Source organism: Leucoraja erinacea, unplaced genomic scaffold (assembly GCF_028641065.1).
Source record: "Leucoraja erinacea ecotype New England unplaced genomic scaffold, Leri_hhj_1 Leri_1095S, whole genome shotgun sequence".
In the NCBI taxonomy this organism is placed as follows: domain Eukaryota; kingdom Metazoa; phylum Chordata; class Chondrichthyes; order Rajiformes; family Rajidae; genus Leucoraja; species Leucoraja erinaceus.
This window is the reverse complement of record NW_026575336.1, coordinates 14,352-38,903: the sequence shown is the minus strand read 5'-3', so window position 1 is coordinate 38,903 and position 24,552 is coordinate 14,352. Positions and strand designations below refer to the sequence as shown.

The window sequence follows — 24,552 nt, the reverse complement described above, 5'->3', positions numbered from 1 at the left end:
ACTCAGCGGGGCAGGCAGCTCCTCTGGAGAGAAGGCATTCCTTCTCTCCAGAGATACTGCCAGTGCCACCAAGTTACTCCAGCATGTTGTGTCTACCTTCAATTTAAACCAGCATCTGCAGTTCGTTCCTAGCCGTAAGAGCTATATTTAACTCTCTCTTGAATATATCCAGTGAATTGGCCTCCACTGCCTTCTGTGGCTGAGAATTCCACAGATTCACAACTCTCTGGGTGAAAACGTTTTTCCTCATCTCAGATCTAAATGGACTACCACTTAGTCTCACACTGTGACACCTGTTTCTGGACTACCCCAACATCGGGAACATATTTCTGGCTTCCAGCCTTTTTCCAACCATGGCCTGTTCCCTTTCTCATTGTTAATTTTTTGCATATCTTTCATTCATTTGTTTTATATCTCCCTCTATCACCATCTATATCTCTTGTTTCCCTTTTATAGAAACAGAAAATAGGTGCAGGAGTAGACCATTCGGCCCTTCGAGCCTGCACTGCCATTCGATATGATCATGGCTGATCATTCAACTCAGTATCCCATCCCTGCCTTTTCTTCATACCCCCTTCTGTGGCAGAGAATTCCACAGATTCACCACTCTTTGTGTAAAAAACGTCAGCTAAAATATTCTGTGACCCTTTTCTCCAGAGAAGCTGTCTGACCCGCGGAGTTTCTCCAGATTTATGTTCTCAAATATCTTCATTGTGTGAAGTTTTTTTTAATAACATCGAACATTGTTCTTAAGTCCAGCTGAATGCTTTTATTTTAAAGCAGTTTGGATAACAGTGGTGCCTTTGGGTTTAAGAAACCCACTCCCCCTATGATGTGACACAAACCTCAGGAAAATCCAAGTGCGATAAATCCAAAGTAACAGGCAGGTATTTGGGATATGAAGCTGGATCTAACCCCTTTTGGGCCTGTCCCACCTGGGCATCATTTGTGCATCACGCAGGTGGCGTGCGAGGATGTTGAGAATCCCAAAATCCCGGTGCGCCGCGCGCTACCACACGTCACTGCCTACGCCATCACGTCTCTCCATGCGCTTTGGGCGCGTCGGGCGTCCTGACAAATAAACGATGTTGTGTAAATGACGCCCAAGTGGGACTGGCCCTTTAATTGTCAAAAGTCTCACGCTGCCTCGGCAAGGCCAGCAGTACAATCAAGGATGTGTCACACCCTGGCCACTCCCTCTTTTCCCATCTCCCATCAGGCTAAAGATCTAGGTGTGAAAACGCACACCTCCAGATTCAAGGACAGTTTCTTCCCAGCTGTTATCAGGCAACTGAATCATCCTACCACAACCAGGATGTGGTGCCGTCCTGAACTACTATCTACCTCATTGGTGACCCTTGGATTCCCTCGATCGGACTTTGCTGGCTTTACTTTGCACTAAACACGATTCCCTTATCATGTATCTGTAAACGGCTCGAGTGTAATCTTGTATTGTCTTTCCGCCGACTGGATAGCACGCAACATAATAGTTTTTCCCGGCACCTCGTTACACGTGACAATTAATGAAACAAAACCAAAAAAGCCATCTGTCAGTTTCATGAGACGTTCCCTCTGTGAAGATTGCTTTGTGATGGGAGGAGGGTAGTAGATTCTGAAGATGACAGTCAACTCTTCCTGCTGTTGATCACTTGCAGGACTGGGCCTTCAGGTACACCTGTGGGAAGGGTGGACGGTCGGACAGGTAATATTCACCTGGACTCGTTGCGGTGAGTTACACAAAGCACTGGTGGTAGAATAACCCATCCAGAGTGGCCAAGGGTGGAGGAAGCTCTCGCACTTCAGTCCCAACTCCTGTCTCTCAGGGGCCGGCAATCGCTCATCCAGGTGGGCCACTGGCGTGAGGTAGACCTGCAGAGCAACAATGGAGAGCAGAAACAGCAGAAGCCTCTTCACCACATCCTTCTCAGCTGGGATGGCCTTCCGAGGCTGTGGATCCAAATAGGGAGATAGTGAATGAAAGGATCTAGGGAATAGTCTCACTGGCTAGAATTTAGAAGATTGAGGGGGATCTTATAGAAACTCACAAAATTCTAGAAGTGTTTCGGCCTGAAACGCTGCCTATTTCCTTCGCTCCATAGATGCTGCTGCACCCGGTGAGTTTCTCCAGCTTTTTTGTGTTCCTTCGATTTTCCAGCATCTGCAGTTCCTTCTTGAACAAATTCTTAAGGGACAGGCTAGATGCAGGAAGATTGTTCCCGATGTTGGGGAAGTCCAGAACAAGGGGTCACAGTTTAAGGATAAGGGGGAAATCGTTTAGGACTGAGATGAGAAAAACATTTTTCACACATTGGTAAATCTCTGGAATTCTCTGCTACAGATGGTAGTTGAGGCCAGTTCATTGGCTATATTTAAGAGGGAGTTAGATGTGGCCCTTGTGGCTAAGGGGATCAGGGGGTATGGAGAGAAGGCAGGTACGGGATACTGAGATGGATGATCAGCCATGATCATATTGAATGGCGGTGCAGGCTCGAAGGGCTGAATGGCCTCTACTCCTGCACCTAGTTTCTATGTTTCTATGTTAAAAAAAACTCATGCATTATATTGGAATCCATAGGAAATTCTGATTGGTATTGGGAAGTATAAAATTCCTGGAAGGATTTATTAATTTCATCATGGTCTACAGTCAATGTACCATCCCGTTTACTCACTTTAATAATCTGATGTTTGGCTGACACAGCTTTCGACTGATTGGCGAGTAGTTTGCCAGATTTATCACCATGTATATAAAATTGACTTTTGGTTTTAAGTAGCTGATTCTCAATCGGTGCTACTAATAACAACTCATTTCTCAGTTGAAGTTCAACTCTATTCTTATAGAGCTCTAGACTAGGAGCTATTGAATATTTTTAATCAATTTCTTTAATCTCATCAGCCAATATACGTGTTTCATTTTTAGTTGTTTTTTAGATCCCGCGGAGTATGAAATAATTTGTCCACGAATATATGCCTTAAAAGCTATGTTCCAAAGGGGAAGAGAGATTTGAAGGGGAGCAATGGACTGACAAGGGAAGTCAAGGACAGTATAAAAATAAAGAGAAGAAGGAGAAGTATAAGAGGGGGGCTATGAAGGCATGAGAGGGGAGCTGGCCAAGGTAGACTGGAAAGGGATCCTAGCAGGAATGACGGTGGAACAGCAATGGCAGGAATTTCTGGGCATAATCCGGAAGATGCAGGATCATTTCATTCCAAAAAGGAAGAAAGAATCTAAGGGGAGTAGGAGGCAACCGTGGCTGACAAGAGAAGTTAGGGATAGAATAAAACTAAAAGAAAAGATGTATAACACAGCAAAGAGTAGCCGGAAGCCAGAGGATTGGGAAACTTTCATAGGACAACAGAAGGAAACAAAACGGGCAATACAGGCTGAAAAGATGAAGTACGAAGGGAAGCTGGCCAGGAATATAAAGAAGGACAGTAAAAGCGTCTTTAGATATGTTAAGGGTAAAAGAGTAGCAAAGTCAAATGTGGGTCCCTTGAAGGCAGACAGGGGTGAAATTATTATGGGCAACAAAGAAATGGCAGAAGAGTTGAATAGGTACTTCGGATCTATCTTCACTAAGGAAGACACAAACAATCTCCCAGATGTACTGGAGGACAGAGGATCTAAGGGGGTAGAGGAACTGAAATACATTTTCATTAGGCGAGAAATAGTATTGGGTAGGCTGAAGGAACTGAAGGATGATTAATCCCCTGGGCCTGATGGTCTGCATCCCAGGGTCCTCAGGGAGGTGGCTCTAGAAATAGTGGACGCATTGGTGATCATTTTCCAATGTTCAATAGATTCAATTAACAAATCCTTCCCTGCCCAACCACTCCCTTTCGCTCTGGCCCTCAAATCCTGGCACCATCTTCGTGAATCTACTCTGCAGTTTTTCCCAGCTCTTTATCCTGCCTTATATTGTCCCAAGCGCTACTCTCCGCTTTCATCTATATTCAGGACAGTTTAATGTGTAACTGACCCCTCCCTGTGGTAGAGAGCGGGAGAAGAACCCTCCATAGTTTCCGCGGGTGGATTTGTCTCCTTCCTTTAAACGGTCGTAACGATGGTGACCCTCGGGTCCTGTGGCCGGCGCTCCTCTTCCCAGAGGAAGGCAGACATTGATGGTGAAATTCACCAGCGGCTTCAGTGCACCTGCACAACCTTTGGCCGTCTGAGGAGAAGAGTGTTTGAAGATGAGGACATTGTTTGCCTCTACTTTTTTTAACAAGTTTGTGTTCACCAGATGAATTTTGGTTGTCGGGGGGCTGTAGCCCAATTGTTTGCCTTGGCTTGGCTTTTAAAATCGTTGCATCAGTTGGATGCCTGCCCAAGCATCCATATGGCCCACAATGTCTATACTAGCCCTATGGAAACCAGTACCTTCAGCCCTCAACCCCCATACCAGCACAACAGACGCCCCCCCCCCCACCCCCACTGGCGAGCAGTATTGGAATTGGTGGAGAGGTTGAATATTGCGTAGGTGACCAGCCCTCCCGTGTGATGCTGGGACCCAACGGGTCCCACTTAGTCTAGTATTCTTAGAGAAACTTACAAAATTCTTAAGGGATTGAACAGGCTAGATGCAGGAAGATTATTCCCGATGTTGGGGGATGTCCAGAACTAGGGGGTCACAGTTTAAGGATAAGAGGGAAGTGTTTTAGGACTGAGATGAGAAAATCATTTTTTACACAGAGTGGTGAATCTGTAGAATCCTCTGCCACAGAAGGTAGTTGAGGCCACAGTTCATTGGCTATATTTAAGAGGGAGTTAGATATGGCCCTTGTGGCTAAAGGGATCAGGGGTATGGAGAGAAGACAGGGATGGGATACTGAGTTGGATGATCAGACATGATCATATCGAATGACGGTGCAGGCTCGAAGGGCCGAATGGCCTACTCCTGCACCTATTTTCTATGTTTCTATGTCTATGTTTCTATAACTTTTTTTAATATTGAAGATATGAAAGTGAATTAGGTGACAAATTAAACTTATTTTCATGCTTTATCTGATGGAATAAATTGCAAACTCGATTTTTAAAATCTCAAAAATTTGTAACATAGAAACATAGAAATTAGGTGTAGGCCATTCGGCCCTTCGAGCCTGCACCGCCATTCAATATGATCATGGCTGATCATCCAACTCAGTATCCCGTACCTGCCTTCTCTCCATAACCTCTGATCCCCTTAGCCACATGGGCCACATCTAACTCCCTCTTAAATATAGCCAATGAGCTGGCCTCAACTACCTTCTGTGGCAGAGAGTTCCAGAGATTCACCACTCTCTGTGTGAAAAAAGTTCTTCTCATCTTTTAAAGGATTTCCCCCTTATCCTTAAGCTGTGACCCCTTGTCCTGGACTTCCCCAACATCGCGAACAATCTTCCTGCATCTAGCCTGTCCAACCCCTTAAGAATTTTGTAAGTTTCTATAAGATCCCCTCTCAATCTCCTAAACTCTAGAGCGTATAAACCAAGTTTATCCAGTCTTTCTTCATAAGACAGTCCTGATATCCCAGGAATCAGTCTGGTGAACCTTCTCTGCACTCCCTCTATGGCAATAATGTCCTTCCTCAGATTTGGAGACCAAAACTGTACACGATACTCCATGTGTGGTCTCACCGAGACCCTGTACAACTGCAGTAGAACCTCCCTGCTCCTATACTCAAATCCTTTTGCTATGAAAGCTAACATACCATTCGCTTTCTTCACTGCCTGCTGCACCTGCATGCCTACTTTCAATGACTGATGTACCATGACACCCAGGTCTCGCTGCATCTCCCCTTTTCCTAATCGGCCACCATTTAGATAATAGTCTGCTTTCCTGTTTTTGCCACCAAAATGGATAACCCCACATTTATCCACATTATACTGCATCTGCCAAACATTTGCCCACTCACCCAGCCTATCCAAGTCACCTTGCAGTCTCCTAGCATCCTCCTCACAGCTAACACTGCCCCCCAGCTTAGTGTCATCCGCAAACTTGGAGATATTGCCTTCAATTCCCTCATCCAGATCATTAATATATATTGTAAATAGCTGGGGTCCCAGCACTGAGCCTTGCGGTACCCCACTAGTCACTGCCTGCCATTGTGAAAAGGACCCGTTTACTCCTACTCTTTGCTTCCTGTTTGCCAGCCAGTTCTCTATCCACATCAATACTGAACCCACAATGCCGTGTGCTTTAAGTTTGTATACTAATCTCTTATGTGGGACCTTGTCGAAAGCCTTCTGGAAGTCCAGATACACCACATCCACTGGTTCTTCCCTATCCACGCTACTAGTTACATCCTCGAAAAATTCTATAAGATTCGTCAGACATGATTTACCTTTCGTAAATCCATGCTGACTTTGTCCAATGATTTCACCACTTTCCAAATGTGCTGCTATCCCATCTTTAATAACTGACTCTAGCAGTTTCCCCACTACCGATGTTAGACTAACTGGTCTGTAATTCCCCGTTTTCTCTCTCCCTCCCTTCTTAAAAAGTGGGGTTACGTTTGCTACCCGCCAATCCTCAGGGACTACTCCAGAATCTAAAGAGTTTTGAAAGATTATTACTAATGCATCCACTATTTCTGCCTATCTGGCCCTGGGGATTTATCGGCCTTTAATCCATTCAATTTACCCAACACCATTTCCCGACTAACCTGCTAGATGGGGGCATGCACATTGAATTCTCCCAATTTTGTTAGCCCTTGCTGTCTCCTCCCCTTCCTACCTCTCCTTCAGCCCTCAGGCTGTCTCCTCCTGCTTTTTCCTTTCTTCACCCCGCCCCCCACCAGTCTGAAGAAGGGTTTCGGCCTGAAACGTTGCCCATTTCCTTCGCTGCCTAGATACTGCTGCACCCGCTGCGTTTCTCCAGCATTTTTGTCTACCTTTGATTTTCCAGCATCTGCAGTTCCTTCTGAAACAAATAACATTCACCTGCCGCATGGAGTCAGTCGCATACTGGTGGGACAGGCCTCGTAAACACTGCCTCGTTAACCTGCCGTCACTCATGAGCGCGCTCCAGTTAAAGCTCCATTCACAAAATCCTTTGTTCTCTCTGACATCACCGGCCCGCCCACTGACGTGTGATTGGCCGGTCCAGATCACGATGTCCCGCCACCTGACGCGTGATTGGTCGGTCCAGATCTGGATGGCCCGCCTCCTTAAGCGTGATTGGTCGGTCCAGATCACTATGATCCGCCCCCGTATGCGTGATTGGCCGGCTGAGTTCATGATGGCCCGCCCACTGACGCGTGATTGGCCGGCCCAGACCAAAGATCCTATAGCAAAGGATCCTATTTGCTATAAGATCTTTGGCCCAGACCACCGCCCCGCCCCCCCACCCCGCTGACCGCGTGATTGGCCCGCGCCATCCCTTCTCTCCAGGGAAGTCAAGTCAAGTTTATCCGTCACATACACATACGAGATGTGCAGTGAAATGAAAAGTGGCAAATGCTCGCGGACTTTGTGCAAAAAGACAAACAACCAAACAAACTATAAACACAATCATAAACACACACATATTCTTTTACATATTAAATATTGGAAGGAAAAACGTTCAGTAAAGTTAGTCCCTGGTCCTTTGGGACTGCCCTGAGATACTGGAGGAGGAGGAGCAGCATCTTTAGCTGGGACAGCCCTGAGATACTGGAGGAGCAGCATCTTTAGCTGGGACAGCCCTGAGATACTGGAGGAGCAGCAGCAGCATCTTTAGCTGGGACAGCCCTGAGATACTGGAGGAGGAGCAGCAGCAGCAGCAGCATCTTTAGCTGAGGAGAAGCAGCCTGAGAGACTGCCATGAAATACTGGAGCAGCATCTTTAGCTGGGACTGCCCTGAGATACTGGAGGAGCAGCAGCATCTTTAGCTGGGACTGCCCTGAGATACTGGAGGAGGAGCAGCAGCATCTTTAGCTGGGACTGCCCTGAGATACTGGAGGAGGAGGAGCAGCATCTTTAGCTGAGACTGCCATGAATACTACAGGAGCAGCATCTTTGGCTGGGACTGCCCTGAGATACTGGGAGCAGGAGCAGCATCTTTGGGACTGCCCTGAGATACTGGAGGAGCAGCAGCAGCAGCATCTATGCTGAGACTTCCCTGAGATACTGGAGCAGGAGCAGCATCAGCATCTTTGCTGGGACCAAAGATCTTATAAGATCTTTAGCTGGGACTGCCCTGAGATACTGGAGCAGGAGCAGGAGCAGCATCTTTGTCAAGTCAAGTCAAGTCAAGTTTATTCGTCACATACACATACGAGATGTGCAGTGAAATGAAAAGTGGCAATGCTCGCGGACTTTGTGCAAAAAGACAAACAAACAAACAACCAAACAAACTATAAACACAATCATAAACACACACATATTATTTTACATATTAAATATTGGAAGGAAAAAACGTTCAGTAAAGTTAGTCCCTGGTGAGATAGGAGTTTACAGTCCGAATGGCCTCTGGGAAGAAACTCCTTCTCAACCTCTCCATTGGCTATTTCCATGCCTGTCCTGTCCCGCTGAGTTATAGACCCAGAGACAGACAAAAAAAAACAACCGTGCAAGCTATTCATTCACACATGGTCAGTATCTGTACATTTAATAGTGTTATTTATTCATGCGGTGACTTCGACTTCTGTACATTCATCACCTATCGTTCCAGAGAGTACTCGTGGAAAAACGTTAAAACGCGTGCAAACGTTGTAATTTGTCTGTACACAAAAATGCTGGAGAAACTCAGCGGATGCAGCAGCATCTATGCAGCGAAGGAAATGGGCAACATTTCAGGCCGAAACAATTCTTCAGACTGGTGAGGGGGCGGGGAGAATAAAGGAAAAAGGAGGAGGAGACAGCCAGAGGCGAAACTATCGCCAAGCCTACGCTTGGTCTCAGACTCTGCACAATAACATCACTTCAATACCAGACACTGCAATGAAGAAGGGGTCTAGTCCCGAAACGTCACCCATTCCATCTCTCCAGAGATGATGCTTGTCCCGCTGAGTTACTCCAGCTTTTTGTGTCTATCTGCAGTTCCTTCTTATACGCTCGATTTTTATTTAATAATCTCATGTGTAAACTTGAATTCAATGATTCAATTATACTCTATTGTCACGTGTACCTCGTGACTGTGGGATTATTTGCTTTTGCATTTAATCCGGTAAAATACAGACCTCGCCTCCTCCATGGCCAGAGTGAGTCCCACCGCAAATTGGAGGAGCAGCACCTCATATTTCACTTGCGTAGTTTGCACCCCAGCGGTATGAACATTGACTTCTCCAATTTCAGGTAGTCCTTGCTGTCTCCCAGCTCTCTCACATCCCACTGTCTCCGCCTCCTCCTTTCTTCTTCCCGCCCCTCCCCCACCCCCATACCAGTCTGAAGAAGGGTGATAACATCACTTCAATACCAGACACAATAACATCACTTCAATACCAGGCACTGTAATGAAGAAGGGTCTCGACCCTAAACGTCACCCATTCCTTCTCTCCAGAGATGCTGCCTCACCCGCTGAGTTTCTCCAGCATTTTTGTCTACCTTCGATTTTTCCAGCATCTGCAGTTCTTTCTCAAACAATCATACTCTATTGTTTCAATGTACCTCGGATCAGTGAAATGCCTTGTTTTTGCCAGCAATCCGGTAAAATACAGATCTGACCTGGGCGGTAAAGTGGGCGCCGACTAGGTTGCGAGAAGTTCATGGAACAGTCTATATTTCCCCGCAGCGGTGAACCAGGCCCCGCCGCACCAGGTCCCCGCGTCGGCTCCCCCTTCGTTCTCGGCTGCCCCTCGCCGGGTTGCTCTCGGCTTGGAATGATTCAGGGCTATTTTCCCAGCGTGGAAAAGTCAATGACGGGACGACATAGATTTTAACACAGTAGGGGGATCTTTCAAGGAGATGTGCGGGGCATGTTTTATCACACAGGGTGATGGGTGCCTGGAACGTGCTGCTGGAGTGGTGGTCGAGGCACATACGGTGGAGGCATTGCAGTCTGATGTGGGCTGAAGGAACTGTTCTGGTTCTATGTGGCCGTCAACAAAACCGACAGGTTCATTAGAGCTCCCATTCTCAGCTCCTTACCCACAACCATTAGATTCTTGAACCGACCTGCACTGCCTGCGTTTGGCCCACATACCTCTAACCTGTCCTATCAATGTACCTGTCTAAATGCTTCTGAAACGTTACGATAGTGCCCGCCTCATATACCTCCTCCAGCAGCTCATTCCATACACCCACCACCCATTGTGTGAACAAAGTTACCCCTCAGGTTTCTATTAAACCTTTCCACCCTCACCTTAAACCTATGTCCTCTGGTACTTGATGCCCCTCCTCTGGGCAAGGGGCTCTGTGCGACTACCCGATCTGTTCCTCTCATGATTTTTTTACATCTCTTCTAAGATCATCCCTCATCATGGAAAAGCAGCCAACATAATCAAATACTTGTTCTACCCCGGTCATTCCTTCTTCTCACTGTTCTTGTCGGGCAGAAGGTACAGAATCTTGAAAGCGCGTACTACCAGTCTCAGGAACAGCCTCCTCCCCTCTGTTATCAGGCTTCTGAATGGTCCTTCCATAAGCTAGACATTGTGTGTTGAAGGGCCTGTTCCTGTGCTGTATTGATGACGTCTTGTTTTCTCTGTTGAGCGGCAGTGCAAGGTTGATTTTCTGACCAGAGTGGAGCTTACTTTACTTTAGAGATACAGCATGGAAGTAGGCCCTTCGGCCCACCGAGTCCACATCGACCATCGATCACCAATTAACACTTGGTCTCTGTTATCCCACCTTCCCGTTCACTCCCAACATATTGGGGCAATTTACAGAGGGCCAATTACCCTACAAACCCGCATGTCTTTTGAATGTGGGAGAAAACCGGAGCACCCGGAGGAAACCCACGCGGTCACCGGGAGAATGTGCACGTTCCGAACAGTGAACATGGTCAGGATCGAACCCGGGTCTCTGGCCCCGTGAGGCAGCGGTTCAATCTGCTTCTCCATATTACCTCAGAAATATTAACCCTTCCCTTTCCATATACTGTACACTGCCCGACCTGCTGAATGCCGACAACGTTTTCTGTTGTTTTGTTGGCATTTTATGGTCAGACTCACGTTCCAATCACCCATTTAACTGGAAAAACTTTAGTTTAAGGGAATGAAATTTACCCGAAGCTGATTACAAATGACATCGGCTTTCTGGTCAGGGCTGTGATTGACGGGGCTGAGCTCCGCCTCCCCTCAGTCGTGCCCCGCCCCTTTCATTGATTGTTCCACAGCTCCGGGCTCCCCCGGGTCCTAAACCCCGCCCACACGTTGTTGTCCAGCCCCACTGACCTCCTCTGGCAGCTTGTTCCATTTCCCCACGACCTTCTGTGTGAAAATATTGTTCCTCAGGTTCCGATTAAATCTTGCACCTCTCACCACAAACCTGTGTCCTCTAGTTCCCGACTCCACTACTCCGGGTAAAAGACTGTGCATTCACCCTATCCATTCACCTCTTGATCCCATGAACTTCAGCCTCCGGCGCTCCAATTAATTACTGCAGGGCGTCAGCAGTTTCAGCGATTGGGAATGCGTTTTGAACCAGGAAGTGGAGGTTAAAATGGCTGCGAAAGACCAGGTCGAGAGTTTAACCGAGGAGATAGTTTGTCCCATCTGCCTGGATTTCTTCACCGATCCGGTATCACTGGAGTGCGGGCACAACTTCTGCCGCTCCTGTATCACACAGAGTTGGGACAGGGAGGGGAGAAACTCCTGCCCGGAATGTAGAGAGGAGTTTACAGACCGCACCCTCAGGGTGAATCGGGCCTTGGCGAGACTGTCTGAGAAAGCTCGAACACTGAGCCTGAATCGGACAGAGAAGGAAAGTAAACTTCAGTGCGAGGAACATCAGGAAGAACTGAAGCTGTTTTGTGAAACTGACAAGAAGCTGATCTGTGTGATTTGTGCAGGTGGGCGGGAACACAGAGATCACCGCTTCATGCTGGTGGATGAAGCTGTTGAAACCTACAAGGTAAAAGCAAACCGATTTTGATCGCATCATTGTTTAATTCCATCTTTATAATCTAACACTTTTATTTTCTGATTTTTCAATCACAATCCCAGGATCAGGCGAAATCTTCCATCCAGTCTCTCACAAAAAAGAAATCAGAGATCCAGCGAATGGAGCAGCAACAGAAACAGAAGATTTCTGGAGTTCTGGTGAGGCTTTTAAGTTTCGATTTCCTGATCTTGTGTGGATTTGATCCCTGTGATGCGTGTAATAATAGGGCAGCGCAGTGACACAAGTAGTGCTGCTGTCTCCTAGTTCTGGTGAGCGGGTTCGATCCTGACCTCGGGTGCTGCCCGTGTGGTTCACGCCTTCTCCCTGTGACCGCGTCGGATTCCTTCCACGTCCCCAATACACGCTGGTTCAATGGTCAATCGGTGACTGTTATAATCCCTGGGAAAGTGGGTGATGGACGGATAAATGGGTATTAATGGGCACGTGAAAAGGAATAGGCAGCAGGGAATTGTATTGGGGTAGAGGATTGATGGGTTATAACATTACCCTCACGACATTTCAGAAGCATTTAGACCAGGGGTGGGGAACCTGCGGCCATTAAGTGCGGCTTTTTGAATGAATCCAAATTTTGTAGAACAAATCCATTATTTTTATTAATATGGTTTTGCAGTTTTTTAATTAGGCCATTGGCTGGCCCTTCGAGCCTGAAAATGCGCCATTTAAAATATGATCAGGCTGATTTCAACTAAACTCAGTATCCCGTACCTGACTGGTCAGGATCCGGGGGAACAATTGATCATTGTAAGCCACCTGAGGAAGTAAATTCGCTGCTGTGCCTTTTTGCTCATGCTTATAGTTTCTGAAACTGGACAAGACCTGAATGTATGTTTGTACTCTGTGGAGAACCATAGCTCACCACCGCGCTCTGCTGGTTGACCAGCTCCCGTCTCATAAATGGGAAATGTTTTTCCTCATCTGCTTGAAGTCATCTTTATAATAATCTTGATAATGTTATTTTTTGATTTGACATTTGAAGTTGAATTGTTGGAACCAGGCTGTCTGCATATTGTTCTCTCTGTACCCCTTATTTTTTCAAAGTTTCTATATGATGATCTCCTCAATCTCCTCTAAATGGTATCGTCAGCAAAAATAATCCATTTGGATTTGGATCTGTACTTTGACAGCAGTAACAGGACAAGAATGAGTCTGGTGAAGGGCTGAGCACACTCCTCCCTCTATGGCAATAATGTCCTTCCTCAAATTTGGAGTCCAAAACTGTACGCAATACTCCAGGTGTGGCCTCACCAAGACCCTGTACAACTGCAGTAGAACTTCCCTGCTCCTATGGCGGGGTGTGAAATCCTGGGAAAGGGGCAATGAAAGCTAAACATGAATTCGCTTTCTTTAGCTGCCTGCTGCAGGGTATGTATTACCTTCAGGATGACTGGTGATACCATGACGATATCAACTCTGCAGACATCATTTAGACCAGGGATGGGGCCACCATTTGCGGCCATAAGTGCGGCTTTTTTGATGAATCCAAAAATTTTGTAGAACAAATCCATTTATTTTTATTATTATGTTTTTGTTTGTCTTTTATTAATTTTATTTTAATCTTAAAATGAACGTATTTAAAATACCAAAGAGTAAAAGAAGATTCAACTAAATAATCCTCCCCGACTGACGGCCACAATTAAAACATCAGTAAGTCATGAGGGCTATTTTATCAGCTGTTATGCTCATGATTTAGTTCTAACGCGACTCTAGAATGTACGTTAACCTCACTGCCTAACTGGTGCCACCACCGCCTGAGGCTGGTTGACCAGAGGGAAAATGTCTGGGAGAGTTCGCTGGCCATCCAGTCTTCAGTATTATCAACTTTTGATAATGGTACACGTGCCTTTACATTTGAAGTTGAATTTGGGAATAGTTAAACAACGTTATTGTTCGACTGTATTTTTTTAAATTCTGTCTGATTAACAGCCCATCATGTAAAAAAAAAACCAAGAGAACGCTGAGGGAAGAAAAAAAAAGTTTTTAATGAGGATTGTGAACTGAAATTTTATCAAAGCAAGAATTTCATTGTCCTATCAGGGACACATCACAATAAGTGTTTAAGAGGAACTGCAGATGCTGGAAAATCGAAGGTACACAAAAATGCTGGAGAAACTCAGCGGGTGCAGCAGCATCTATGGAGCAAAGCTGCACCCGCTGAGTTTCTCCAGCATTTTTGTGTACCTACACATGACAATAAACTCACTTGACTTGACTTGACTTCTTCCTGCTCAAGTTAAGATGATTTGCTTGCTTTGTGATACTGTAATATCAACATTGAAGAAATCCAATGCTCATCAGCATTATGCCACTCCTAAGGACCACAAATATTTCAACTTAGAGAGTGAGGTGCGAAAGGTTGCATTGCAGAAATTAAAAGATGAAAAGCAAAGGCAGTTATTTCAAGCAGCGGCAAGACCCGGAAATAATGCTACTGAAAACGACTTGTATTGGGGGGGGGGGGGGGGGGGGGGGGGGGGGGGGGGGGGGGGGGGGGGCAAGCCATTTAGCGATGTAGAAAACCATTAAAGAATGCATTGTCGAGTTGAAGGATGCTTAGACCCCGATAAGGTTTCACAGTGCAAACAACTGCCTCTTTCAAGGAGAACTATCATTGATCAGCAGCATGAATTAGGCCTCAACGTCACAGAACAACTTCACGCAATACTCCAAAAGGAAAATATATATTAATCAATCGCTTTGGATGAATCAACTGATACTACTGACTCGGCGCAGGTTTTATACTTCATTCGGGCCATAACAGAAGATTTTCTTTGCTACGAAGAGTTAGTCGCTTTGGGCACTCTTACAGGTAGAACACGAGGAATAGATTTCTTCAACAACTTTCAAGATAAATGTCGTGAAGTTGGACTGGATTTGGTTAATTTAGTGAGTGTATGTACAGACCTTCCATGACAGGAAAATGTGAAGGGTTTATTACACAGATAAAAAAGGTATTATCAGATCCAGATGCTCTAATTTCATTTCATTGTATCTTGCATCAGCAAAATCTCTGTGCTAAATCTACTATTTTAAGTGACACTTTGCAACAAGTTATAAGTATTGTTAACTATATTCGTGCAAATGCAACACGGCATCGTCAGTTTCGTAATATGCTAAAGTTGGACGATGAGGCATTCACTGTGGATTTACCGTATCATTGTAAAGTGCATTCGCTATCGCAGGGACAGGTGTTAGCAACATTTTTATCTTTGCGAGAACAGGTAGTTAAATTTCATGAAGAACAGAATCAGCAATGTGAATTATTGAAAGAAGATTTCTATAGAAATACCGCATTTCCCTGTGATATCATGTCAAAGCAAAATGATTTGAATGTTTCTTTGCAAGGTAAAACTATGTCTATATATGATATGTGGCAAAAAAAAATCCAAGCATTTTGAAAAAAAGCTATATTTTTTCAAAACTCTTCTTCAAAATGAAATTTCGGATAAACATTTTCCCCAGTTAGTGAAGGTCATCGATGAGCAGGAGGTTTCATGCAAATTATTTGAAGAATACGCAGCTGTTATAAACGTATTAATTAAAGAATACAATGAAAGGTTCACTGACTTTGAGAATCATGACATCACACTCAAATTAGCATTTCAACCTTACTGTTGATGTCTCCGTTATGATACCGTTGTGGCTATAGGGATCAGGGAGTATGGAGAGAAGGCAGGTATAGGATACTGAGTTGGATGATCAGCCATGATCATATTGAATGGCGGTGCAGGCTCGAAGGGCCGAATGGCCTACTCCTGCACCTAATTTCTATGTTTCTATGTCTCCAAGGCTCCTAAAGAACTATATATGGAATTGATTGAGCTCTCAGAAGATGACATTTTAAAGTCCTTTTTTAACGCTAAGAAATATCCGATTGAAACATGGAAAAATGCAATAGAATACCCCAACATGCACAAAAAATGCTTTCTTGCTTTTCAACCACTTATTTCTGCGAATCTACATTCTCCTACCTAATACAAACCAAGACACCCTTAAGGTCACAAATGACGGATCTAGAAGATCAGCTGAAACTGCGTACCTCCATGTTGCAACCAAATATTCAATGCTTTCCCAAAAAAAGCAGTTATAACAAAGTCATTAAAAGTTTAGTTAACTTTAGAATTCACAAATTGTTTTCATTTTCTTGAAGTTAGTACATAGTAGTTAGATTTTTACAAAACAATGTACATTTTGAAATATATCTAATTGAAGTTTCTTGGATGCGGCCTTATTAGATTACAGCTAACTTAATGTGGCATTCCAACATGAAAAGGTTCCCCAACCCTGATTTAGACAAACTGTCTAAATGCTTTGAAAGTCTGAAGAAGGGTCTCGACCTGAAACGTAGCCTATTCCTTCTCTCAATAGATGCTGCCTCACCCGCTGAGTTCCTCCAGCATTTTTGTCTACCTTAGACAAACTATTGAATTGCCAAAGCAAATAAAAATTGCACAAGCCAAATGTCACCGTTAAAGTCGTGAGGAAACACAATAAATATTGTTCTTCACCTCTTATTTCACAGGAACAATCACACAACCTTCAGTCCAAGATCACATCCCAGTATGCTGAACTGCACCAGATTCTCACTGAGAAAGAGCAGCGCACACTGGCAGATATCCGGGAGGAAGAGAAGAAGATTCTGAATACAATGGAGAAAAATCTTGGAAAGATTCAAGAGAATTTAAATTCCATTCAGGAGGAACTCTTAAAGTTGCAGCAACAGATGGATCAAAAAGACAGTGTGGTGTTTCTGAAGGTGAGCGGTTACACTACAGTTTGGTGAAGTGAAAGTGCCCAGTCACAAAATGGTGGGTGACATTTCAGAAATAAATGCTGCATTTACCAGTAATTCGGAACTGAGTAAATGTTCCCTCTGTTCCAGCTGTTGTTGTTCAGAAACTAATTGTCCTCCTGCTGAATCTATGGGATCTCAGGACTGTCTGGCTAGAATGTAGAGAGGTGTTTGTATTATGTGGAGTTTAGAACAATGACAGGTGATCCTATATCTGATCCCAAGGACCACGAATGGACAGAGGGCAGTGAATATCTGGGATTCTCCAACCAAGAGACTCTGAGAGGTTTTACATGTTAGACGTATTTAAACCAGAGGAAGGTACATTTAAAAAAAAATGGGGGGCATTGTAATCGATGGAAATGAGGCAAAGAGGAGGAGTTCAGTCCTGGGCTAGATCAGCCATGACCACATAGTGGGGATTAACATTGAAATCTAGAACGTGGCGCACACATCAGATTGATCATCTATATCCGGTTCCCATCAGCAGTGGGTGGTCACCTTGAGGGAATTTGCTCTGTTTGTTTTGTCCACCTTGTTTCACCATAGAATGACATCCCATTCTACATCATAGACAGACCATTTGGCCCATTCTATCCAGTCAAGATTTCTGCTCCACTCATCATCCCTCCCATCTACTCTCCACACCCGGTAACATTACCCCAAATTCCAGGAGCCCTAATGTGTTTATCCCGCTTGCACTTAAATTTATCTCTGCTGTTGGCGTCAGTCCTTCCATTGCAAGTGAGTTCCATGTTCTCATGACTGCATTCCTTTCGGTATTTATTGAAGACCACGTTACATTTCAGCTTTGATTATTAGTCTCCCCTTCGATTTGAGATATAATTTCATCCCCACCTATTTTAATCCACCGATAATATTAAATTCTCTCATCATTCCTGACATCTTCTCCAGATGAAATCCCACGACCTGCCCAGTCTTTTCATTACGTTCCATCCTCTCAGTTATGACGTCATTCTCATGAACATTCCTTGTGCTTTCCCCCATCGTTCTACATCTCTGCGACAATATCCGCTTTCTCTCTGCATGACAGTGGTGATAAGAGTTGGGAAATGGGAATTATCAGAGGGTTGTAGAAATTTGGTGAAATTCCCGCTGTCGGGATGAGGACGGTTCATCTCAGTCAATTGAGATTTGTGTTTTATTTCTTTCAGGAGGAAACTGGTCGCAAGCAAAGGTAGGACATTGCCTTGACGGAAACATTGTTAGTTTTTGTGGAACACCTTAAAACATTTCTAATGCTCAGTTTGTAACCAGCTGTTCAATATTTGCAGGGTTCGTGATGAAGCCAAACCACTGTCGGTGGTAGATGAAGCCTTGCCGATTGAAAAGTTTCATTGCCCTGTTTCGTTCAACACAGCATTCAAAGAAACATCTGATGACTTCAAGCAAGGTAAAGCTTGTACCTTTTCCATTATTCTTGTTTCTGATATCTTTAAGCAATACCTAGATGCAAACATTAATAGTATTGTGGACTGAAGGGAAATTGGAGATACCACTAAACCCATCAGCTGGGAAGCATCACAGAGTCAGACGTTCATACTCCTGCTTTGGGTGAAATACTGTGGCTATTCACCCTATCTGTGGACCTTATATAGATCTTATACACATCTATAAAAACACCTGGATGGGCTCCAAAGACAAATGGACCCTGCCTGTCCAACGTCTCCTTATAACCCAGCCCTTCAGACCTGATGAAATTATCATAAATCCTTTTGCACCCTCTCTAATTTGCTAACAATCTTATTGTGTCAAACGCCGTATTTAATATCCTGACCTATGAAAGCATGAGTGACAAACACATTCTTCACCACCCTGCCTGTCACTGTTGCATCTTCCATGGCACTGTGTACCTGCAGCCCGAGATCTCTCAGTTCTATAAAGTTCCCCGTTTACTGTGTATGTCCTGCCCTGGTTTGTCTCAGCAAAGTGCATCACCTCACCTTCACATGAATAAATCCCACCTGCCGTTCCTGAGCCCATTGGCCCAGTTCACAGGGATCCCATTTACTCTCAGATAACCTTCTTCACTCTCCACAATGTCACCAATTTTAGTTCCATCTGCAAACTGACTAACCGTGCAACCTACATACACACCCAATCGTGTATATAAATAAGGAACAACAGTGGAATCTGTCTCCAGTCTGAAAAACAACCCTCTACCAACATCCTCTGTCTGCGACCTTCAGGTAAATGTTGTATTCCATCGGCTAGTTCACCCCGGATTCCATGAGATCCAACCTTCCAGAGCGGCCTCTCATGCGGTGTGTAGAAGTTGCATCTCTCAGAGGGCAGTGAATATCTGGAATGTTGTGCCCAAGATGGTGGTGAAACGCTGAGTTGTTGGATATGTGCAACTTTGCTACAAATAAATATTTGATTGATTGAATATTTAAGATTATGGGGAACTCACACAGAAGAGGAATTGGTGGCAGTTTAGATCAACCATGATCACATTGAATGGAGGGGCAAGCCTGAGGAGCGGATCCTAATCCTGCTCCTGTTTTCTTGTGTTCCTATGCTCCTGTGTACCATTAAATTTACAGACTTGACACAGAGGAAATGCAGCAAAGATTAACAATACTTGTTCCTGGGACAATGAGTTTGCTGTGCGGGGTGAGATTGAGTAGACTAGGCCTGTGTTTGAGTAGACTAGATTGAGTGTACTCGAGTGTTCGGGTGTATAGGAGGAGATCTCAGTGAAACACAAAGTTCTTACAGGGCTCAGTGGGCTGGATGCAGGGAGGATGTTTCCCCTGTCTGAGGGGTCTGGAGAACGGGCACCCTCTCAGAATGTGGGCTGCACCATGTAGGACAGAGATAAGGAGACATTACTGCACGCAGAGACTGGGGAACCTTTGGAATTCCCTGCACAGGTGGCTGTGGAGACTCAGTCATTCAGTGCTCTTGGAGCTGAGAGCCATGGTTGTACATTACAGAATCCGGCCCTTCGGCCCATCATGCCCATGTCCACCTATTTCCCAGCTTTACTAATCGATTTGCCCAGATTACATTGGTATTCTTCTGCACCTCACCTAGATAAGTGCCTCAAATATAATGATTAGATCTCACCACCGCCTCCTCTGTAGCATGTTCCAGATATCAACCACTCTCAGTGTAAAGAAAACTTACAACTCAGATCCACTTTAAAATTCCTTGCTCTCAAGATAAACCTGCACTCTTGATTTGATATCCCTGCTGCAGCACCGATCTCTGCTGCACTCCACCAGTCACAGACCTCCAAGCAGAAAACTCATCCTTCCACCGCTACCTTCTACCTCCAACCACCAAGCCAATTGTGGATCCATTTCACCAGCTCGCCTTGGATCCCACCTGCCTTCACTTTCTGGACCAGCCTTACATGCACAACATTGACAAGTCCCTCAGTGAAGTTCATATATTGGTTCACAATGAGATCAGTGTGTTCTTAGTTGTACACATACATCAAATCCCCTCTTTCAGCGACCCTACAACCACAAGTCTCCACCCATTCTGTCCAACACCCGATCATTCAACCTCTGCTTCCTTCCATGGTCCAAGCCACCCCTCCCTCTCTCTCACCCTCCACTCAAAGAAACAGGGGCAGGTCATCTGGCCCCTCATGTCTCCCCCTACCATTCACTATGATCATGGTGACTCCACCCCACCACCTCTACCTCCTCTTTAACAACCTCAAACTTCCACTCACCTCAATATCCTCAATATCTGCCTCCATATCTGAATAGCCCGCTTCATTTCTCCATCCCCACTGCAATCTCGCAATCCTCCTCACTCTCCGCACTCGTCCTCCCCGTCCACCCTCCCCCACCCCACGAAATTCCACCTCTCCATCACTGGATAAAAACTCTGGGAAAGATGTGTGTTGTCCACCGGATGTGGTTGTGGGTGAAACCCCGGGCAAGGTGTCAGTTGTCCGCCCGCCTGTGCCCGAGTCTCCCCCCGACCCCCGGGGACTCTCTGATTCTCTGCTTCTCCCCCCAGTCTCCGTCACCCTGGATGTGGAAACAGCGCATGCGCGGCTCGAGGTGTCTGAGGATCGGAAGAGGGTGAGATGGACCGGGACCGGAGGAGTCTCCCTGACACCGGGAAGAGGTTTACAGGCTGGGCGTGTGTGCTGGGATCGGAGGGATTCACATCGGGGAGACATTACTGGGAGGTGGAGGTGGCGGGGAGTCAGTACTGGAGTCTGGGAGTCGCCGCAGAGTCTGTGGAGAGGAAGAGACCGGTCACACTGACCCCGGAGACTGGAGTCTGGAGCATCAGGCGGTGGGGTGACAGGTTTGATGCATTCACCTCCCCTCCATCCCCTCTCCCCGCCCGTCCCATCCCCGGGAGGGTGGGAGTTTATCTCAGTTACGAGTCCGGGACAGTTTCATTTTACGACGCGGACACCAAGTCCCATCTCCACACCTTCACTGGGAATAAATTCACGGAGAAACTTTATCCTTTCTTCTGGACTTGGGATGGAAAAACTGGCTGAGAATCTGCTCCGGTTCCGCTCCGGGTGTGTAAAAAAAAATGTAAATGTGGGAAGAGTGAAATAAACAGCAACTGAAATCAGAGCTGTCTGTCTGTCTGTCGATCAGTCAATTTTAACGTCGTCAAATTAAACAAATTGCGAGCAATTTCGCAAAGTGCAAAGTGAGTAACTCAGCTGGTTTCCCCCAAGAATGATACCCAAAGCGTTGAGTTACTCCAACACTTTGTATCCACAAGTACATCCACTTCCTCCCGAATGAGGAAGTTCAAACAGGCTGCCACCTGGCGTCACCTTGTCCGTTACTCAATTCTCCAACACATTGCACAACACCGTATCATGCAAACTATTCCGAGAATCATTTCACCCCATAATTTTGCTGGAGCTACTATAGAAAACATAGAAAAATAGGTGCAGGAGTAGGCCATTCGGCCCTTCAAGCCTGCACCGCCATTCAATATGATCATGGCTGATCATCCAACTCAGTATCCCATCCCTGCCTTCTCTCCATACCCCCTGATCCCTTTAGCCACAAGGGCCACATCCAACTCCCTCTTAAATATAGCCAATGAACTGGCCTGAACTGGCAGAGAAATCCACAGATTCACCACTCTCTGTGTGAAAAATGTTTTTCTCATCTCGGTCCTAAAATACTTCCCTCTTATCCTTAAACTGTGACCCCTAGTTCTGGACTTCCCCAACATCGGGAATAATCTTCCTGCATCTAGCCTGTCCAACCCCTTAAGAATTTTGTAAGTTTCTATAAGATCCCCCCTCAATCTTCTCAATTTCTGCGTGTACAAGCCGAGTCTATCCAGTCTTTCTTCATATGAAAGTCCTGCCATCCCAGGAATCAGTCTGGTGAACCTTCTCTGTACTCCCTCTATGGCAAGAATGTCTTTCCTCAGATTAGGAGACCAAAACTGTACGCACTCATTTGTTTTTTGTAAAATTTTGGACTGAAATTTTTGAAATCTTCACAAAATTAGTTAAAATAAAATTGATACCAAAAGCAGAATTGATTATTTTTGGAACAATGGAGGGCAGCAGCCCTGAACTAACTGTGTTTCAAAAGAATCTATTTAATTACGGGTTAATAACGGGGAAAAAATTTATACTTAAATTCTGGAAAAACGCCCCTATATCAACAATAAATATGTGATTTCAAATATGTTTGAAACATTACACCTGGAAGATATGAGACTCCATCTTGCAGGCAAATCAGACCACTTCCAAAAGACGTGGTTTGCATTTATCGACTTACTACAAGTATAAGGTGCAACAGTACTCTGAAAAGAAATGGTTTCAGGACCTGGTAAGGGGGGATGAAACATACGAAGTTGGTATATCCCTTTCTGCTCTGTCTTCTTAATAGAGCTTTTGTTTCTTTTTCTCTTTTTTCTTTTCTACGGCCTATTTCTTAACTTTTTTCTCTAACTCTTCGCGTAATGGGTCTTTTTTCTTGATCACTTTTTTTCACACAATCACGACTCTTTCTCACTTAATTTATTTTTTTCTCTTTTGAAAGCTTAAAAAATGAACTGGTACAAGAAATGTAATAAGTTATATTTGGCTTGTATTAATGTCATGTACTTTACTTCTAAAAAATAAAAAAATAAAATAAAATAAAAATAATAATAATAATTTTACTGGAGCAAAAATAAAATATCTTTATAAAGCATCTTTAGGGTGGCATTGTGGCGTAGTGCAAAAAGAGTGAACACGTACACCACCTGATTCAGGGACAGTTTCTTCCCAGCTGTTATCAGGCAACTGAATCATCCTACCACAACCAGAGAGCAGTGCTGAACTACTATCTACCTCTTTGATGACCCTTGATCGAACTTTGCTGGCTATACCTTGCACTAAACGTTATTCCCTTATCATGTATCTAAACACTGTAAATGGATCAATTGTAATCATGTGTTGTCTTTCTGCTGACTGGTTAGCACGCAACAAAGGATTTTCACTGTACCTCGGTACACGTGACAGTAAACTAAACTAACTAAACTGGCGTTAGATCTACTGCCTTACGGCGCCATAGACCCGGGTTCAATCCTGACTACGGGTGCTTGTCTGTGCGAGGTTTGTACATTCCTACATGGGTTTTCTCCGACATCTTCAGTTTCCTCCAACACTCCAGAGACGTACAGGTCTGTAGGTTAATTGGCTTGGTATAAATGTAAATTGTCCATAGTGTATGTAGGATAGTGTTGATGTGCGGGGAACGCTGGTCGGTACGGGCTCAGTGGGCCGAATGGCCTGTTTCCGTGCTGTATCTCTAAACCAAATGAAACAAGTTACAAATCCAGGGCCAGACATGGCACAACAAATGTGAATAAAAGCATTACACCAAAATTAATTAAATATGCTACACATTTTTTACACAATTATGCAATTTCAAATATAGTACCAGGAATTTTCATTATCAATCCCTTACAACAATGTCAAATTAATACACTAGATGGCGGTATAATGTCATTCATTTTTAAAATTACAGTAAAGAAATCCAGTTTACAACCCAGCGGTATGAATATTGATTCCCCTAGCACCGTAACCCCTGCATCCCCTCTCTCTCTCTGTCCCTTCCCCACACAAGTACATCTACCAGCTTCAAAGCCGTCTTGTTGAGTCTCATTGTCTGTAACTCATTCGCATCCAGCCCGCAGCTAACATGGACATTTCTTCCCAATAACCCTTTCTGGCTTAAGCCCTCCCTTCACCACCTCCAGTTTAAATTCCATTTGGAATATTTTGGAGGACCAAGAAACCAAGAACCAAGAACATAGAAAATACATTCAATATGATCATGGCTGATCATCCAACTCAGTATCCCGTACCTGCCTTCTCTCCATACCCCCTGATCCCCTTAGCCACAAGGGCCACATCTAACTCCCTCTTAAATATAGCCAATGAAGTGGCCTCAACTACCCTCTGTGGCAGAGAGTTCCAGAGATTCACCACTCTGCGTGTGAAAAAAGTTCTTCTCATCTCGGTTTTAAAGGATTTCCCCTTTATCCTTAAGCTGTGACCCCTTGTCCTGGACTTCCCTAACATCGGGAACAATCTTCCTGCATCTAGCCTGTCCAACCCCTTAAGAATTTTGTAAGTTTCTATAAGATCCCCTCTCAATCTTCTAAATTCTAGAGAGTATAAACCAAGTCTATCCAGTCTTTCTTCATAAGACAGTCCTGACATCCCAGGAATCAGTCTGGTGAACCGTCTCTGCACTCCCTCTATGGC

At 44.9% G+C, this 24,552-nt stretch overlaps 1 protein-coding gene and 1 pseudogene across 2 annotated transcripts; one reads left to right on the top strand and one right to left on the bottom strand.

Annotated features, from left to right (window-relative positions):
• Positions 1–754: 754 nt before the first annotated feature.
• Positions 755–7,215, bottom strand: LOC129715284 (uncharacterized). Its single transcript, XM_055665146.1, has 3 exons — positions 6,919–7,215; positions 3,978–4,169; positions 755–1,947 (listed from the first exon to the last, which is right to left on the bottom strand). Exons 1-3 carry the CDS (start codon positions 7,213–7,215, stop codon positions 1,666–1,668), a joined length of 771 nt encoding a protein of 256 aa, XP_055521121.1. The 3' UTR covers positions 755–1,665.
• Positions 7,216–11,195: 3,980 nt separating this feature from the next.
• LOC129715282 (zinc-binding protein A33-like) lies at positions 11,196–21,392 on the top strand (annotated as a pseudogene). Its single transcript, XR_008726474.1, has 6 exons — positions 11,196–11,971; positions 12,064–12,159; positions 16,542–16,775; positions 17,987–18,009; positions 18,107–18,225; positions 20,814–21,392. The product of XR_008726474.1 is annotated as a zinc-binding protein A33-like (transcript).
• Positions 21,393–24,552: the final 3,160 nt, after the last annotated feature.

Coding starts and splice junctions, on each gene's coding strand:
- LOC129715284 (XM_055665146.1), bottom strand. CDS start 7,215: ATGAACTCAGCCGGCCAATCACGCATACGGGGGCGGATCATAGTGATC. Junction 4,170..6,918: donor CGACTGACTCCATGCGGCAG/GTGAATGTTATT, acceptor TCTTCTCCTCAG/ACGGCCAAAGGTTGTGCAGG. Junction 1,948..3,977: donor GCTCTCTACCACAGGGAGGG/GTCAGTTACACA, acceptor TTGGATCCACAG/CCTCGGAAGGCCATCCCAGC.